The 20,092-nt window shown below is 43.1% G+C and overlaps 1 protein-coding gene across 13 annotated transcripts in view; it reads left to right on the top strand.

Moving 5' to 3' along the window:
- Positions 1-20,092, top strand: part of MAGI2 (membrane associated guanylate kinase, WW and PDZ domain containing 2) — a 526,993-nt gene that overhangs the window by 324,358 nt on the left and 182,543 nt on the right. For all 13 annotated transcript variants that reach the window (XM_070755140.1, XM_070755141.1, XM_070755143.1 and 10 more), the window contains one exon: positions 15,054-15,272. In XM_070755140.1, coding sequence (XP_070611241.1) covers positions 15,054-15,272 — 219 coding nt within the window. The remainder of the gene's footprint in view (positions 1-15,053; positions 15,273-20,092) is intronic.

Raw genomic sequence — 20,092 nt, forward strand, 5'->3', positions numbered from 1 at the left:
TTTGGAACTAACTCTTATCATTTCCATTTAACGAAAATATCGAAGAATGAGATAAGATTGGTTAGGCACGATCTGTTTTCAACAAACCCATGCAGGCTATTAGTTATAGTTTGCTTCTAGTTGTTCGCAGATCTGTTTAACCGGCTGATATATTTTCGAAGAGATATTGTGATGTTGATTATGGTATATCAGACTAACAGAATCGAACTCCTGGCTGTGGGCAATGTTTGCCTGCTATTCTGTATTTTCTTTTTTTTAAAAAAATACTGTACTTTATTAATTATATACATTAAAAAGACATAGAAAGACAAAACAACAATACAACATTTACAGAATGTATATACATATAAATCTATGAGTCAGAAAATAAAATAATAGTAAGAAAGAGAATGATAACATATATACACTCATAACAAAAATAAAGCATTATGCTTTATACATGGGTTATTTTGGTATCAGAGCTTGTTATTTACATCTGCTAAATAGCAGTATACTTGATTTGCAGCTCATTCATTTATAACAGTATTTTCCCTTTGTTGATTGTTACACATACATCTTGGCGATTTTTCAACCCGGAAGTAAAAACACCATCTGCGCATGCGCGCCCTTTTTTCTATGGCCACCCATGCGTAGATGGCGCCGGGCAGATCAGCTGCTGGGCGGCTTCCCTGGGTCTTCCCCCTCTTGCTGGCGGGAGGGCGAGCGGCGGGCATCAGCGAGGAGTTTGTGTGGGCGGCAGGGAAACCCCAGCGCCGCTTCCCAGCTGAGTCCTGAAGCCAAACGCGGAAGTTCGCTTCAGGACTCAGCTGGGAAGCGGCGCGAGCGAACAGCGTGGGCGGGCGAAGGGCGGGCGAGCGGCAGCGAGGAGTTTGCGTGGGCGGTGGGGAAACCCCAGCGCCGCTTCCCAGCTGAGTCCCGAAGCCAAACGCGGAAGTTCGCCTTTGCCTTCTGGCTTCAGGACTCAGCTGGGAAGCGGCGCGAGCGAACGGCGTGGGCGGGCGAAGGGCGGGCGAGCGGCGGGCGCGCGGGCAGGCAGGCGGCGGACAAGCGGCGGGCGGACAAGACAAGCGGCGAGCGCGGGCAGCAGCGAGGAGTTTGCATGGGCGGCGGGGAAACCCCAATCTTCGGCTCCTCGCTGCTGCGGCGGAAGTAAAAACACCATCTGCGCATGCACAGATGGTGTTTTTACTTCCGCAGCGCTACTTCGCGAAAAACCGATCATTGCAAGGGGTCCTGGAATGGAACCCTCGCAATAATCGGGGGACCACTGTAGTGCCTTATAATAACAATATTTATTAACATTTTGATTTTTCTCTCTAAATTTGATGACTTGAATAACTTTATTGTTATTCACATTGTTCCTTTATTTTATTTTATTTTTGGCAATCCAGATATACCACCTGCCCCAAGTTTTGTGGAATTCCTTAATATCTTTGTCCTGTAGTTCGTATGAGAGCTTTGTCATCTCTACTACCTCATATATTTTGGTTATTAAATTAAACATTGTTGGGACGATTTCCTGTTTCAGGTTTGCGCATATATAATTCTTGCCGCGGTTGTTATATGCAAAATTAAATGCCAGTCATTTATTGTAACTTTATGTCTAATTATTCCAAGAAGAAAGAGTTCCAGTTTTAATGGTATTTTTTCTCCTGTAATTTCCTCCATCATATTTTTTATTTTTTCCCCCCAAAATTTCTTGGCCAATGAACACGTCCACCACATGTGGTAATATGTACCTATTTTCACTTTGCACTTCCAACATTTTTGGGAAAGTTTTGGGTACATCTTGGCTGTATTTTCTAACCACAACGTCACTAGGAGTCTAAGGTGTTTAGCATCCTTAGCAATGTTTCCATTCCCTTCGTTCATTTCCAATAGTTCTCAAGAGAAAGATGTCAGAAGAAATCTATCAATAATACACCATTGTCAAGAATGGCACAGTGAGAGATGACACTACACAAACGTGGATTCCCTTGGGCAAACAACTTGTTGACACAAGACCAAAGAGTAGAACCATTAATCTCCCACAAACTTTATTTAAGTCAGTCTGCACTGACTTAAATTAATTAAAAAAAAACATATTGTTGATCTTGATGGGAGAGATCACTCTTTGTTAGTAAAGTATTGAAACTCAATTCCACTCATGTTTGGAAATATTGATCTACGGGTTTACAGGGCATTAACAGAGGTTAATGAAAAAAATTGGACTGTAATCCCAATTTATTCATTAAATTAAGCCTTTTTCTTATGATCGACTTCCTTATACGGATTCTATTTTTTTTAAAGCTCGCATTTGATTTGTTTAGTTTTGTTTTATGCTTGTTTTATGCTGACAGATGCAACTATTGGTTTACTTTCAGATTATGGGCGCAATGTAAAACAGTTTTTTAGGCCTTGAATATGTTTAACAAACTTCAGATCTCCATTTATTGATTCAACTTATACAACAGAGAAAAATTCCTTGTAGTACAATCACACTTGGCCAATAAATAATTTTGTTCTGTCCTGTTTTCTCTTCTCATAATAATAATAATAATAATAATAATAATAATAATAATAATAATAATAGTAATAGTAATAGTAATAATAATAATAATAATAATATATTTGTATGCCGCCCCTCTCCGAAGACTCGGGGCGGCTCACAACAAACGATAAAACAATATATAAAGGCACAAATCTAATATTAAGGGGAAAAAAACTAAAAACCCTATCATAATTAAAAACCAAACAGCACATACATACCAAACATAAATTATAATAAGCCTGGGGGAAAGGTGTCTCAAATCCCCCATGCCTGGCGGTATAAGTGGGTCTTAAGTAGTTTACGGAAGACAAGGAGGGTGGGAGCAGTTCTAATCTCCGGGGGGAGTTGATTCCAGAGAGCCGGGGCCGCCACAGAGAAGGCTCTTCCCCTGGGGCCCGCCAGACGACATTGTTTAGTCGACGGGACCCGGAGAAGGCCAACTCTGTGGGACCTTATCGGCCGCTGGGATTCGTGCGGTAGCAGGCGGTTCCGGAGGTAGTCTGGTCCAATGCCATGTAGGGCTTTAAAGGTCATGACCAACACTTTGAATTGTGACTGGAAACTGATCGGCAGCCAATGCAGGCCACGGAGTGTTGTAGATACGTGGGCGAATCTGGGAAGCCCCACGATGGCTCTTGCGGCTGCGTTCTGCACGATCTGAAGTTTCCGAACACTTTTCAAAGGTAGCCCCATGTAGAGAGCGTTGCAGTAATCGAACCTCGAGGTGATGAGGGCATGAGTGATTGTGAGCAATGACTCCCTGTCCAAATAGGGCCGCAACTGGTGCACCAGGTGAACCTGGGCAAACGCCCCCCTCGCCACAGCTGAAAGATGATGTTCCAATGTCAGCTGTGGATCGAGGAGGACGCCCAAGTTGCGCACCCTCTTCCCTTCTCTTCTGTCCTCTCCTCTCCTCTTTCCTATCCTATCCTATCCTATCCTATCCTACTTGACTAACCCTGCAGAGAATAATAACCCTGTTACAGCAACTTTTTACAAAATAAAGTTGTATGTCTGTTTTACTGTTCTGTCGGGCTCTCTGGTAGACTCATCCCAAAAATTCACAGGTACAAATTTCAGACACCCACACGTTTGAAAATTCAAAACAATGTTCTTTATAATGAAAATTCACTTAACCTAAGCCCTCTTTTGGTATAGCCAAGAGCCCTCTTCTCCAAACAAACTGGTAATTTGTACAAGTCCCTTATCAGTTCTGTGATACTTAGCTTGCAGCTGTGAGGCAATTCACAGTCCTTCTTCTTTCACAAAGTGAAACACACTTTGCTCTGGTTTAGTTTCAAAGTGGGGGGGAAATCAGCACACAAAAGGTCAAAGTCAGTAGAGCAGTCACGAAACACAACGATCAAACAATCCTCCACAATGGCCAAACCCACAGGCTGCTCTTTATAGCAGCCTCACTAATGACCACAGCCCCCACCCAACCACAGGGGGCCTCATTTTCTTTGATAATAATCTCTCAGTTGTTGCTGCCTATGCATCGCTCTCCGCATGCGTGGCTGTATCATTAACTCTTGTTCTGAATCCAAGGAGGAGCTAGAGAATTGATCTCCTTCTGAGCTGTCTGCCACACTCTCCTCCTCCCTGTCACTCATGTCTTCTTGGTCAGAGGAGCCTTCATCATCAGATTCCACCGGGGGGCAAAACAGGCCTGCAGCATGTGGATGTCTCCCCCACATCCACAGTCCTTGGGGCAGGAGCTGGGCCAGAGCTAACCACAACAGTTTTCGGTGGAAATAGAGTGAACCATATAGTATTTCTATTGAGAATCTATCAAATCAACGGTTCCAGGTTCTGAAGACTGTGAATTCCATATACTCGTCCACTGCACAGTAAATGTGTTTGGATCAGAGGGACTTAAAGGATCTCCTGCTTTACAAAATATTTCTCAATTACCAGGTGATTCTAAGGATCTCAGGTAGACCCTCTCACATAAAAATGGCAAAAAGCTGGGATTAAGAGAATTCCTGCTCACAAAATTTAAGCCCACGTGTTTAGAATCTTGGCTGCATCTTTTAAACAATATTCAGTCCGCGTCGGAACTAACCTGGGTAAATGGATAGATCTGGCTCTTAATCGATGAATAGCATCTTAATTTCAGGCAAAATGTGCCTGGAGGCTGTTGGGGCCTGGATGGGTGTCAACAGACTCAAACTCAACCCTGATAAGATGGAGTGGCTGTGGGTTCTGCCTCCCAAGGACAATTCCATCTGTCCATCCATTACCCTGGGGGGGGTAATCACTAACCTCCTCAGAGAGGGTCTGCAACTTGGGCGTCCTCCTTGATCCACAGCTCACATTAGAGAAACATCTTTTGGCTGTGGCGAGGGGGGCGTTTGCCCAGGTTCGCCTGGTGCACCAGTTGCGGCCCTATTTGGACCGGGAGTCACTGCTCACAGTCACTCATGCCCTCATCACCTCAAGGCTCGACTACTGTAATGCTCTCTACATGGGGCTACCTTTGAAAAGTGTTCGGAAACTTCAGATCGTGCAGAATGCAGCTGCGAGAGCAATCATGGGCTTTCCCAAAAATGCCCATGTAACACCAACACTCCGCAGTCTGCATTGCTTGCCGATCAGTTTCCGGTCACAATTCAAAGTGTTGGTTATGAACTATAAAGCCCTTCATGGCACCGGACCAGAATATCTCCGGGACCGCCTTCTGCTGCACGAATCCCAGCAACCAGTTAGGTCCCACAGAGTGGGTCTTCTCCGGGTCCCGTCAACTAAACAATGCCATTTGGCGGGACCCAGGGGAAGAGCCTTCTCTGTGGCGGCCCCGAGCCTCTGGAACCAACTCCCCCCAGAGATTAGAATTGCCCCCATCCTCCTTGCCTTTCGTAAGCTTCTTAAAATCCACCTTTGTCATCAGGCATGGGGGAATTAAGATATTATTTCCCCCTAGGCTGTTACAATTTATGCATGGTACGTTTGTATGTATGATTGGTTTTAAAATAAGGGTTTTTAGCTTCTTTAGTATTGGATTGTCGCATGTCTACGGAGAGGGGCGGCATACAAATCCAATAAAATGAAATGAAATGAAGAAAATGTCAGGCAAAGCCAGTTTTCTACAGGAGGTATCTTGGGGATGGCCAATGGAAAAACAGCACCGTCCAAAAATAGCCCATAATAAGGACAGTAATTGCGAGACGCCTAGTAAGCTTAAAAGCTTAGTCTGTATAAATGGTGCAGCTTCAAAGAAAGGAGCAGACGTTTTAAACTGGGTGGGAATTTCCACCCTGCTGTGCACCGTTGATGGCATAAAACAATTTGGAACTGGGCAGCACAGGGGGAATGAAATGATTATTGTCTTCAAAGTGCGTAGACTTTGAGTTCTGAACTCAACTCTTCAATTGGAATCGACTGGCAGCCTTTGAAAATGTTCCTCTAGCTTGGGGGTGTCAAAATGTTCCTCTAGTTCAGGGGCCAAGGTTTGGCCTGCGGTATGCTTAGATCTGGCCTGAAGGGCTGCCCTGAAAACAGCAAAGGTGCCCCTGAAAGTGAAAACTGAGCTCCGGAGAGTCGTGCGCAGCCCTCAGAGGCCCTGTTTTCAGCCACAACAGCCTCCTGCAGCCTTCGGCAAGCGAAAACAGAGCTTGGACAGGCTGCATGTGGCCTACAACTGACTCCATTTTCTGATGCGACAGCTGCAGGAGGTCGTCGCAGCAGGGAACGGAGTCAGGTGGGCCTTGCGTTCCCCCGAACTCCATTTTTGCCGGCCAGAAGACTACAGGAGCCTGGATGGGACAAGTGGCTGACAATGGAGTCTAGGTAACCTGGGTGACTTCGAGCTGGCCACACTTAATTTGGCCATGCCCCTATCCACTACCCAAGGTCAAACACAACCTTGATGTGCCCCCCACAATGAAATTGAATTTATTTATTTATTTATTTATTTATTTATTTATTTATTTATTTACTTATTTACTTATTTATTTATTTATTTATCAATTAGGTTCCGCAGAGTTGGCCTTCTCCGGATCCCGTCGACTAAACAATGCCATCTGGTGGGATCTAAGGGTAGAGCCTTCTCTGTGGTGGCCCCAGGCACCTGGAATCAACTCCCCCCAGAGATTCGAATCGCCCTCACCCTCCTTGCCATCCGCAAGATGTTAAAGACCCATCTATGCCACCAGGCATTGGGGGGACTAATCCTCCCCCCCCCTTTCTGATTCTACCATTTGAGAATAGTGTGATTGTGTAGAATTGAATGGGTTTTTTTTTAGTACCAATGGGTTTTTAAATTAGTTTTAATATTGGATTTGTATCATATTGTATTTTGTTGCTGTTGTGAGCAGCTCCAAGTACTCAGAGAGGGGCAGCATACAAATCTAATAAATTATTATTATTATTATTATTATTATTATTATTATTATTATTAATGTGTTTGTTTATTTATTTAAATTTATAGGCCTCCCTTCTCCTGACAGACTCAGAGTGGCTCACAACAATAAAATCAACACAAAAATTAAATTACCCTAGTAAGTGGGGGCAGTACAAACCTCTGGGGGGAGTTGGTTCCAGAGGACCGGGGCCACAACAGAGAAGGCTCTCAGCCGCGGTTCCATCAGCCGGCATTATCTGATCGACACGTCCTCTAGTATCTTCATTGTGTATTATTGTGCATTGGAATGAATGAATGAATGAATGAATGAATGAATGGATGGATGAATGAATGAATGAATGAATGAATGAATGAATGAATGAATAAGCAAACAAACAAACAATCAAACAAAAAAACAAACAAATATTATCTGACTATCTGAAAGCAATTATTTATTTGTTTGTTTGTTTGTTTGTTTGTTTGTTTATTCATTCATTCATTCATTCATTCATTTGTCCAATACACAATAAATATGAACTTGAACTTGTTAAACTAATGTTTAACAAGTTCAAGATTTAAGGGACCTTGCAGGTCATCCAATCCAACCCCCCTGCCCCAGCAGAATTAAATCTTCTGCATTTACATATCAGATTTTTTGGAGTATAAGACACACCGAGATACAAGACGCACCTTAGTTTTGGGGGAGGAAAATAAGGAAAAGAATCTGCTTACCAAACATTCTTCTGGCCAGCGTCCTTAGTCTGGTCATCTTCATCACATTATTTTGTCCCCTGGTTAAGGGCTGGAAAAAAAAATTATTCTGAGAGAGCCTGCAAAGTAAGAGCTGCGAAGATCATTAGCAGTTAGTTAGGGCTGGGGGAAAAAGCTACATTCATAATAAAAGGTGCGTCTTATAAACCAAAAAAATAGGGTACATTTCTATATATTATTTGATTTTTTGTTTTGTTGTTTACATCTTACACCATTGGTTCACTTAATGACCACAGCTGCTGCATTCACACACACAAAAATTCCTTGTAAAATGGAGGCAATCAAATGACCGGCACTTTGTATGACCATCGCAACCTACGACAGCATAGTCAGGCTCCGTTAAAGTCGTATCTCAAGGACTCCCTGTCTCTCTCTCTCTCTCTCCATTACAGTCATAGACAGAGAAATAAATATTCTGTGGAATAGCAGGATGAAATCTTTGCTTTCCTCCTGTCTTGAGAAGCCTTGGAGGCATCTACCAAGTTCAACAAGGCTTTATTAATTGAGCTTGGCAACCTCTAATTCATGAAAATATTTATTTAACCCTTCAACTGCTCTGAACTTCTCTTCAATTCTGCCTCATAGCTGCTGTGTAGAAGCAGGTTTTCTGGGAACGGTCTATCCTTCACCGAGTCCTCTATATATATATTATATTTTATTTTTTTACCATCTCCAAGAAAACTAAAATATAACAATTTACAAATGTAGTGATTTCTTTGATCCTCGGAGGATTAGCCTCTAGTTCACAGCAACGTCATGACCGTCTGTAGAAGTTCTTCCTGGAAATTTTATATATCATAAATCAGGAAAGTGTTTTAAAAGTGTTTGGAAACTTCAGATCGTGCAGAATGCAGCTGCGAGAGCAATCATGGGCTTCCCCAAATATGCCCATGTCACACCAACACTCCACAGTCTGCATTGGTTGCCGATCAGTTTCCAGGCACAATTCAAAGTGTTGGTTATGACCTATAAAGCCCTTCATGGCACCGGACCAGATTATCTCAGGGCCCGCCTTCTGCTACACGAATCCCAGCGACCGGTTAGGTCCCACAGAGTTGGCCTTCTCCGGGTCCCGTCGACCAAACAATGTCGTTTGGCGGGCCCCAGGGGAAGAGCCTTCTCTGTGGCGGCCCCAGCCCTCTGGAACCAACTCCCCCCAGAGATTAGAATTGCCCCCACCCTCCTTGCCTTTCGTAAGCTACTTAAAACCCACCTCTGCCGCCAGGCATGGGGGAACTGAGATACTCTTTTCCCCTAGGCCATTACAATTTTATGCATGGTGTGTCTGTTTGGTTTTTATTATAATGGGTTTTTAATTGTTTTTAGTATTGGATTATTATTTTATGCTGTCTTATTATTGCTGTTAGCCGCCCCGAGTCTTCGGAGAGGGGCGGCATACAAATCCAATAAATAAATAATAAATAAATAAATAAGCCGGGAAAATTTTTTGCAGCCTAAGCGATGCGTACTACTGGCAAAACTTCAATATCTGCTTGAAAATTTCAACCGTGTGGATTTTTGCTGTGAGCAGATTTATACACGAAGCTCTTTCAGACCCATCTGTTCTTTTGTTCTCCTCGTCTTTGCTCTTGGAGGACCTAAATGATGATAGAGAGGTAAGCGCGGAGTTGTTCTGCTGTCGCTTCTCCCAACTGCTTCAACCCACTTTGCCCGGATTTGAAAATTAATTTTTTTCCCCCACCGGAATATAATTTATGGAGAGGGAGACAGTTTAAATTAATGCAACCAGGCTGTGCGTCATGAAAGGCAAAGGCTTTGGGGCTTTCCAAGCACCGCGGATTAAATTATGAGCTTTTATTTTTTTCATCTTCCCTCCTTTCCAGAGAAATTAGCTAAATGTATGCAACGTCTCACCAAAAAAAAGAAAAGAAAAGAAGGAAGGAAAGGAAGGAAGGAAGAAAGAAAGAAAGAAAGAAAGAAAGAAAGAAAGAAAGAAAGAAAGAAAGAATCCACCTAATGATCTAATTAAATACGGTAATAAGAATAATACCTGGAGATGACAGAAGAGGAGAGAAAGAAGGAAATAAATAAAGAAGGAAGAAAGAAAGAAAGAAAGAAAGAAAGAAAGAACCTAATGATCTAATTAAATAATAAGAATAATACCTGGAGATGACAGAAGAGGAGAGAAAGAAGGAAATAAATAAATAAAGAAGGAAGGAAGGAAGGAAGGAAGAAAGAAAGAAAGAAAGAAAGAAAGAAAGAAAGAAAGAACCTAATGATCTAATTAAATAATAAGAATACCTGGAGATGACAGAAGAGGAGAGAAAGAAGGAAATAAATAAATAAAGAAGGAAGGAAGGAAGGAAGGAAGAAATAAAGAAAGAAAGAAAGAAAGAAAGAAAGAAAGAAAGAAAGAAAGAAAGAACCTAATGATCTAATTAAATAATAAGAATAATACCTGGAGATGGCAGAAGAGGAGAAAAAGAAGGAAAGAACATTGCGAAATAAAAAGACCTGCAAATAGATAAATGATGACTTTTGGGGGGGAGAGAGAAGAGACAGGACCAATAGTAAAAGGTGCCTTGGGGGCAAGACCAAAACATCTGGAGTGCTAGTTGAACACTGTCGCCACTGACAATACTACCATCAGAGGTGGGCTGCTAAGGTGGAATGGTGATGTGTGCTCACCCCTGTGGCTCTGAGTGCTAGCAGAGTCCAGCACAATTCTGCTACTGCACCTGGGCAGGTAGCGAAATCGCACGCGGACATGCGCCACGGGGGGGCTGGACTCTGAGCCATGGGGGCGAACACATGTCACCGTTCCACCTTAGCAGCCTACCTCTGACTACCATCTGTCAATTGTTGTAAATGCAGCTTTACTTGGAACAGCTTACACCTGCCTTCCTTCCTTCCTTCCTTCCTTCCTTCTGTCCTTCCTCCTTCACTCACTCACTCACTCACTCCTTTCTTCCTTTCTTCCTTCCTTCCTTCACTCGTTCACTCACTACTTTTTTCCTTCCTTTCCTCCTTTTCTTTCCTTCCTTCCTTTCCTCCTTTTCTTTCCTTCCTTCCTTCCCTCCTTCCTTCCTTCCCTCCTTCCTCCTTCGCTCACTCACTCACTACTTTTTTCCTTCCTTTCCTCCTTTTCTTTCCTTCCTTCCCTCCTTCCTTCCTTCCTTCCTCCTTCGCTCACTCACTACTTTTTTCCTTCCTTTCCTCCTTTTCTTTCCTTCCTTCCTTCCTTCCTTCCATCCTTCCACCTTCACTCACTCATTCACTCACTCCTTTTTCCTTCCTTTCCTCCTTTTCCTTCCTTTCCTCCTTTTCTTTCCTTCCTTCCTTCCCCCTTCATTCACTCACCACTTTTTTCCTTCCTTTCCTCCTTTTCTTTCCTTCCTTCCTTCCTTCCTTCCTTCCATCCTTCCACCTTCACTCACTCATTCACTCACTCCTTTTTCCTTCCTTTCCTCCTTTTCCTTCCTTTCCTCCTTTTCTTTCCTTCCTTCCTTCCCCCTTCATTCACTCACCACTTTTTTCCTTCCTTTCCTCCTTTTCTTTCCTTCCTTCCTTCCTTCCTTCCTTCCATCCTTCCACCTTCACTCACTCATTCACTCACTCCTTTTTCCTTCCTTTCCTCCTTTTCCTTCCTTTCCTCCTTTTCTTTCCTTCCTTCCTTCCCCCTTCATTCACTCACCACTTTTTTCCTTCCTTTCCTCCTTTTCTTTCCTTCCTTCCTTCCTTCCTTCCATCCTTCCACCTTCACTCACTCATTCACTCACTCCTTTTTCCTTCCTTTCCTCCTTTTCCTTCCTTTCCTCCTTTTCTTTCCTTCCTTCCTTCCCCCTTCATTCACTCACTACTTTTTTCCTTCCTTTCCTCCTTTTCTTTCCTTCCTTCCTTCCTTCCTTCCTTCCATCCTTCCACCTTCACTCACTCATTCACTCACTCCTTTTTCCTTCCTTTCCTCCTTTTCCTTCCTTTCCTCCTTTTCTTTCCTTCCTTCCTTCCCCCTTCATTCACTCACCACTTTTTTCCTTCCTTTCCTCCTTTTCTTCCTTTCTTTCCTTCCTTCCCTCCTTCCTTCCTTCCTTTCTTCCTTGCTTCCCTCCTTTTTCTTCCTTCCTTCCTCCTGTCTTTCCTATCTTCCCTCCTTTTCCTCTATCCCTCCCTCCCTTCTTTCCCTCCTTCCTTTATCCCTCCATCCATCCCTCCATCCATCCCTCCATCCATCCCTCCATCCAAGACCAACTAGGACTATTCTAAATAATAAATTCTCACATTTGCAGGACCACAAGTACAATCCAAAGCTATATCCTTTCACATCGGTGTTCTTCTGTCCTTTGGGCATCTATCAAGTCCATTACTGCAATAGGGCCATCCGGCCTTCAACAATTGTGGTGCTCAAGTGTAGTAGACCTTCCACTGTAGTATCATTCATTCTTCTGGTAATTACTTGGCTAGTGTAGGGAGTTTGTTGTCGGTCTCTCATTGACAGAACCTGGCGTTCCCATTTCTTAATGATTTTGAACACAGCTTGTGGGTTATTGTTTGACAAAGGCCGTGGTCACTCAGCAGGTGGTCCTTTCTTTTGGCAAGGATATTCATCAGTAGCGAAGAGAAGGCTGGAGTTGGATGCTGTCTCTCCCCTGGTCTCATTTCCCAGCCAGAAACATTTCAAATGTATCTCTAATTACCTGAAAGAAGGTGACAACTGTGAAGCTACCAGGATCGGCAACTTCAAATCTCAGCCAAAAAATGGCATTTACACATTGGCAAAAAAAGGATCAGAACATAAAATACAAACTTGGTGGAAATGAACTTGTAGACGACCCTCACTATGTGCGTGCGTGAACAGGAGGGCAGGGGGGCATTGAATTATGGGTGTCCGCACACTCGGACGGGCACAATAGCAAGCGCACATGTGCTTTTGGCACCCGAGGAAAAAGATGTTCGCCATCAGTGGTACCTCTGCCTAGCAACGCCTCTACTTAAGAACTTTTCTAGATAAGAAGCGGATGTTCAAGATTTTTTTGCCTCTTCTCAAGAACCATTTTCTACTTACAAACCTGAGACCGGAAAAATTTCCCAGGAAATTTTAGAGTGGCACGAAGGCCCGGCCAGTTTCTTGCCCTTTAATCCCAGCCATCTTGGGCTTTTCTGGGCTGCCAGAGGATCATTTCTGTGGCGGTTAAGGAGTCCAGAGTGAACAGAGCATTTTCCTTTCTCTGGGCACTTGAAGAGGGAATAAACCTCTGCCAGAGCCTAGAGAAAAGAAACGCTCCCTTTGCTCTGGACAGCCCAGAGTGAATGGAACATTTTCCTTTCTCTGGGCACTTGAAGAGGGAATAAACCTCTGCCAGAGCCTAGAGAAAAGAAATGCTCCCTTTGCTCTGGGCAGCCCAGAGTGAACGGAGCATTTTCCTTTCTCTGGGCGCTTGGCGAGGGAATAAACCTCTGCCAGCGCCTAGAGAAAAGAAATGCTCCCTTCGCTTTGGGCAGCCCAGAGTGAACGGAGCGTTTTCCTTTCTCTGGGCGCTTGGCGAGGGAATAAACCTCTGCCAGCGCCTAGAGAAAAGAAACACTCCCTTCGCTTTGGGCAGCCCAGAGTGAATGGAGCGTTTTCCTTTCTCTGGGCGCTTGGCGAGGGAATAAACCTCTGCCAGCGCCTAGAGAAAAGAAATGCTCCCTTCGCTGAGGACAGCCCAGAGTGAACGGAGCGTTTTCCTTTCTCTGGGCGCTCTCCCATCTTTGGACCTTTATTATTATTATTGTTGTTGTTGTTGTTGTTATTATTATTTGCTTTTACATTGATTCCTATGGGAAAAATTAATTCTACTTGCAAACTTTTCTACTTAAGAACCTGGTCACGGATCGAATTAAGTTCGTAAGTAGAGGTACTACTGTATAGAGTTTCCTGCTTGAGCAGAAATTAGACTAGATCAAAGACCTCCTTTCTGGCTTTGTTATTCTGTTATTCTGTTAGATCGGCTATTCTCAACCTTGGCAATTTTAAGATGTGTGGACTTCTGTTCACCAAATTCCTCCAGCCAGCCTTCTGCCAGGGAAAATCCTGGGAATTGTAGTCCACGAATCTTGTTGTACGTTTCAAGGTTACAAGAGCCTGGAGCATCCACAACAGATGGTTATCCAACACTATTTGGAGACTTCGCATCAAATGTAGATAGAAAATGACAACGGTAAATCAAATAATTGCAGTTTTTCAGCCTCTTTTATGTTTTTGTTGTTGTGGTTCAAATGCCTGCTTAATTGGACGGTTCCCATTATTTTTGCATTGATGTTGGAGTGTGATTTATGATTATTATGGTTCATTGTACAGCCAGCCAGATGTTCACACTGGATTTGGAATTTTTTTTATCCAGCTATCAAGTCCTCCTCAAGGACCTGAGGTGGACAGATGTGGATGTTTGATGACATTAAAGATATCTCTGCAGGATGTAAGCTGTTCCGAGTACAGCTGCCTTTTGCAATTGAATAAGGGTGGATTTGTCAATGCTGATGTGCTTTAGATATTTGGGGATTGCGCCTTGAGGTCCTTATTATTATTGGCTGTATCCTTGCTTTCTTCTGCCCCGGATTTTCTACTTCTGTTTGCAAATCTTTGTACGGCGGGAACTTTACCTACAAACGCCTCTACTTATGAACTTGTCTAGATAAGAACTGGGTGTTCAAGATTTTTTGCCTCTTCTCAAGAACCATTTTCCACTTACAAATCCGAACCTATGAAACTGTAACCAGAAAAGGTGGGGAGAAGCCTCCATTGGGCCTCTCTAGGAATCTCCTGGGAAGAAACTGGGCCAGAAAAGGCAGGGAGAAGCCTCTGTGGGGCCTCTCTAGGAATCTCCTGGGAAGAAACTGGGCCAGAAAAGGCAGGGAGAAGCCTCCGTGGGGCCTCTCTAGGAATCTCCTGGGAGGAAACCGGGCCAGAAAAGGCAGGGAGAAGCCTCCGTGGGGCCTCTCTAGGAATCTCCTGGGAAGAAACTGGGCCGGAGGAGGAGGAGGAAGAAGAAGAAGAAGAGGAGGAGGAGGAGGAAGAGGAGGAGGAGGAAGAAGAGGAGGAAGAGGGAGGAGGAGGAGGATGTGTTTTGGGTGGTTTTATTTTCCACCAGGCAATTTTGTGAGCAGAATTACAGCTTATCGATGCCCAAATAAACAAAGGGGAGAAATTACAAACTATACATTTGAACGCTATCTGTAACAGCAATTGTTTTAGTAAAAAGGCCTTCCGTTCCCCACCAAAGTGCATCTTTCTATCCACGAGGATGTATTTTTTTTTTTTAAGAATCCAATTGTCAGTGAAATACATCTTGGTTGCACTCTAAGAGATTTGAGATTGGGGGTCGAAAGAATGAACTCGATAGGGAGCCGTTCTTACTGAGCCCGCTTTCTGAATATTTTTTTCTCCCGTCTTTTCTTTTGCTTCCATTCCAGATAATTACTATGGTACTCCCAAACCTCCAGCTGAGCCGGTCCCACTGCTATTAAATGTCACAGATCAGATCCTCCCAGGAGCAACACCCAGTTCGGAAGGCAAGCGGAAAAGAAACAAGTCAGTGAGCAACATGGAAAAGACAGGGATTGAGCCTCCGGAAGAGGAGGAGGAAGAAGAGAAAGCTGTGGTGAACGGCAACAGCGTGGCCATCACACCAGGTGAGAATGTTGGGCTCCTGGGTTTTTATGCAGGCCGACGTTGCATTAACACCGCGCTTCTCAATTGCAGTGGCACCTCTACCTACAAACACCTCTACTTGCGAACTTTTCTAGATAAGAACCGGGTGTCCGAGGTTTTTTTGCCTCTTCTCAAGAACCATTTTCCACTTACAAACCGGAGCTTCTGAAACTGTAACCGGAAAAGGCGGGGAGAAGCCTCCGTGGGGCCTCTCTAGGAATTTCCTGGGAGGAAACAGGGCTGGAAAAGACAGGGAGAAGCCTCCATGGGGCCTCTCTAGGAATCTCCTGGGAGGAAACAGGGCCGGAAAAGGCAGGGAGAAGCCTCTGGGGGGCCTCTCTAGGAATCTCCTAGGAGGAAACAGGGCCGGAAAAGGCAGGGAGAAGCCTCCGTGGGGCCTCTCTAGGAATTTCCTGGGAGGAAACAGGGCTGGAAAAGGCAGGGAGAAGCCTCTCTGGTGCCTCTCTAGGAATCTCCTGGGAGGAAACAGGGCCTCCACCCTTCCTGTGGTTTCCCCAATCACATGCATTATTTGCTCTTTCATTGATTCCTATGGGGAAAATTGCTTCTTCTTATAAACTTTTCTACTTAAGAACCTGGTCACAGAACAAATTAAGTTCATAAGTAGAAGTACCGCTGTATAAGTAAGAGTATAAATACTATTTACAATGTATACAATAGATTAATCAGTAAACAGTCAACTACATACACATCCAAGTCAAGCAATCATATACAAACCAGATATCAGAATATACAGTTCTATATTTACAGCAACTAACCAATAACATTCTCACACAGTTCCGTACAATAATGTAAGTATAATACATAGACCAATATTTAGCAACACAGCAATATTTTTGCACACAGCAATTTTATAGTCACACAGTGAGATCATGGAATTAGGGTTAGCAAGAGCGATAGCAAGAGCAATTGAGCAATAGCAAACATTAGCAGGACTAACCACAATAACCATCAACAGCCAAAGAACAACACATCTGTCTCCCTTTTAAGGCAAATTGCAGCCCTAGCTCTTAAAGTAACATTATATTAATTCTTCCAAACATACATTGCTGGTTAGTTCATATATTGAAAAACTCAACTCGTGAAGTACGTAGTACTGACAGACACTCTGGAAATTGTGCAGAGAAGAACAACAGAGAAGATTGGGGGAGTGAAGGCTAAAACATATGAAGGCTAAAACATACGAATAACATACATTATTCTGTTATTATATGGTATTTTAAACTCAGCATTTGCACATATATAAAAACCACCCCCTTATATCTCACAGACAAAAGAAGACAGTTGTCATGTAGGAATATTTAAGATTCCTTCCCACTGGATTGGGATTCTTTAATAATAATAATAATAATAATAATAATAATAATAATAATAATAATAATAATAATAATAATAATAATAATAATAATAATAATTATTATTATTATTATTATTATTATTATTATTATTATTTATTAGATTTGTATGCCGCCCCTCTCCGAAGACTCGGGGCGGCTCACAACAACAATAATAACAACATTACAATGTAAACAAATCTAATATTAAAACATCTAAAAAACCCATCATTTAAAAACCATGCACCACACGCATACCATACATAAAAATATAAAAGCCTGGGGGGGGAGATGTCTCAATTCCCCTATGCCTGGCGATACAGGTGGGTCTTAAGCAATTTACAAAAGACAAGGAGGATGGGGGCAGTTCTAATCTCTGGGGGGGGGATTGATTCCAGAGGGCTGGGGCCGTCACAGAGAAGGCTCTTCCCCTGGGGCCCGCCAGATGACATTGTTTAGTCGACGGGACCCGGAAAAGGCCAACTGTGGGACCTTATCGGTCGCTGCGATTCGTGCGGTAGCAGGCGGTTCCGGAGGTAATCTGGTCCAATGCCATGTAGGGCTTTAAAGGTCGTGACCAACACTTTGAATTGTGACCGGAAACTGATCGGCAACCAATGCAAGCCACGGAGTGTTGGAGAGAAGTGGGCGAACCTAGATAACCCCACAATGGCTCTCGCGGCCGCATTCTGCATGATCTGAAGTTTCCAAACAAAAGGTAGCCCCATGTAGAGAGTGTTGCAGTAATCGAACCTCGAGGTGATGAGGGCATGAGCGACTGTGAGCAATGACTCCCGGTCCAAATAGGGCCGCAACTGGTGCACCAGGTGAACCTGGGCAAAGGCCCCCCTCGCCACAGCTGAAGGATGATGTTCCAATGTCAGCTATGGATCGAGGAGGATGCCCAAGTTGCGGACCCTCTCCGAGGGGGGCAATGATTCCCCCCACAGGGTAGTTTCAGTAACAAATGGGCTCAATTGTAAGATCTACCTATAGGCAGCAAAAGACCAGTCACTCATGGAAATCCTGCTTTAAAATAATGGAAAAAAAGTCCAGCATGATCGATTTTTAAAGAAATGGTATGACTGCAATATACTCATTTCCAAGTGAGATGGAAATCTCTTATATTATTCATAACCAATGTTTGAGCCTTTTTTAAAAAATGCACAGAAATATTGCTGGATCCATATCTGCAGCAATGGAAGTCGGTTTTAAAGTGATGTATAGTTTAGAATATTAAAAATGACATGAGCATAGCTTATCTCTCCAAAGCATAACGCCTTACATTCTTCTTCCAAAACTTCATTTTTCTGAAAGATTTTTTTTCCCCTCCCAATTGCACCCACCTAATTCCTAAACCGACAAATATTTCTCTGTCTAGAAATATCGGAACAGATTGTTAATGGTTAACATTAACAATGAAACCTAAATAAAACAAGAGTAAATTTATGTCTCTTATGTCAAGGGTTTTTTTTTTCTTTCCTTCCTGAGTTATAGGAAATCCATTAAGTTGTTGCCTGAGAATATGGAAACATTCTTTTAATTATGTATTTCCTAAGGGCAAGTTAAATTTGCAATCACCTGATAGGTGATTCAGAGCCAGAAGCTTAGCAAAAACTTCAGGAGAGAAGGATTTAGGGGTCGTGATTTCTGACAGTCTCAAAATGGCCAAGTGTGATTGGACACACAAGGAATTTGTCTTTGGTGCAGATGCTCTCAGTGTACATAAAAGAAAAAGATACATTTGTCAAGAATCATGTAGTGAGCAGTGTGGTTGGGCGGTAGGGAAAGCAAGTGGGATGCTTGGCTGCATAGCTAGAGGTCTAACAAGCAGGAAGAGGGAGATTGTGATCCCCTTATATAGAGCGCTGGTGAGACCACATTTGGAATAATACTGTGCTCAGTTCTGGAGACCTCACCTACAAAAAGATATTGACAAAATTGAACGGGTCCAAAGACGGGCTACAAGAATGGTGGAAGGTCTTAAGCATAAAACGTATCAGGAAAGATTTAATGAACTCCATCTGTATAGTCTGGAAGACAGAAGGAAAAGGGGGGACAGGATCGAAACATTTAAATATGTGAAAGGGTTAAATAAGGTCCAGGAGGGAAGTGTTTTTAATAGGAAAGTGAACACAAGAATAAAGGGACACAATCTGAAGTTAGTTGGGGGAAAGATCAAAAGCAATGTGAGAAAATATTATTTCACTGAAAGAGTAGTAGATCCTTGGAACAAACCTCCAGCAGACGTGGTTGGTAAATCCACAGTAACTGAATTTAAACATGCCTGGGATAAACATAGATCCATTGTAAGATAAAATACAGGAAATAGTATAAGGGCAGACTAGATGGACCATGAGGTCTTTTTCTGCCGTCAGTCTTCTGTTTCTATGTTTCTAAGCTAATGCAACAAGGAAAATTGAGATGCTGCAGTGATTATAATACGTAATATAATAAAATAACAGATTTGGAAGGGACCTTGGAGGTCATCTAGTCCAACCCGCTGCTTAGGCAGGAAACCCTACACCACTTCAGACAAATGGTTAGCCAACATCTTTAAAACTTCCAGTGTTGGAGCATTCACAACTTCTGGAGGCAAGCTATTCCACTGATTCATTGTTCTCATTGTCAGAAAATTTCTCCTTAGTTCTAAGTTGCTTCACTCCTTGTTTAGTTTCCATCCATTGTTTCTTGTCTTGCCTTCTGGTGCATATATATATTATTTATTAGATTTATTATTATTGTTTATTAGATTTGTATGCCGCCCCTCTCTGTAGACTCTCCAGGCTTTTAATCAGCTTAATTGCTCTTCTCTGCACTTTTTCTAAACTCTCAATATCTTTTTGGAAATGTGGTGACCAAAACTGGATGCAGGTGTGGTCTTCCTGAGGTTTTATAAAGCTTAAGTAAGAGGACCCCAAGGACCCCAACCGTCCTCCTCTCTCTCCTTGCACCATCCCTCCTCCTCTTCCTCCTCTTCTTCCTCCTCCTCTTCCTCCTCCTTCTCTCTGCAAATCTCTCTTCCTTCTATAGTAGAGTGACCAGATTTTAAAATTGGGAAAGAGGGACACCATTGAGTGGAGGGGGGAGGGCTTAAAAAAAAGTTTTGGCAAGAAAAATTAGCAACCCCCCCCCCTTTTTTTCTTTCTTTCTTGCTTGCTTGCTTGCTTGCTTGCTTTTCCTCTATTCCTTCCTCTTTTCTCTCTCTCTCCCTCCCTCTTTCTTTCTTCCTTTCTTTTTCTCTATTCCTTCCACTTTTCTCTCTCTCCCTCTTTCTTTCTTTCTTCCTTCCTTTCTTTTTCTCTATTCCTTCCTCTTTTCTCTCTCTCTCCCTCCCTCTTTCTTTCTTTCTTCCTTTCTTTTTCTCTCTTCCTTCCTCTTTTCTCTCTCTCTCTCCCTCTTTCTTTCTTTCATTCTCTCTCCCTCCTTCCCTCCCTCTCTTTCTT

This window comes from Erythrolamprus reginae, chromosome 6 (genome assembly GCF_031021105.1).
Source record: "Erythrolamprus reginae isolate rEryReg1 chromosome 6, rEryReg1.hap1, whole genome shotgun sequence".
NCBI classification, from domain to species: domain Eukaryota; kingdom Metazoa; phylum Chordata; class Lepidosauria; order Squamata; family Dipsadidae; genus Erythrolamprus; species Erythrolamprus reginae.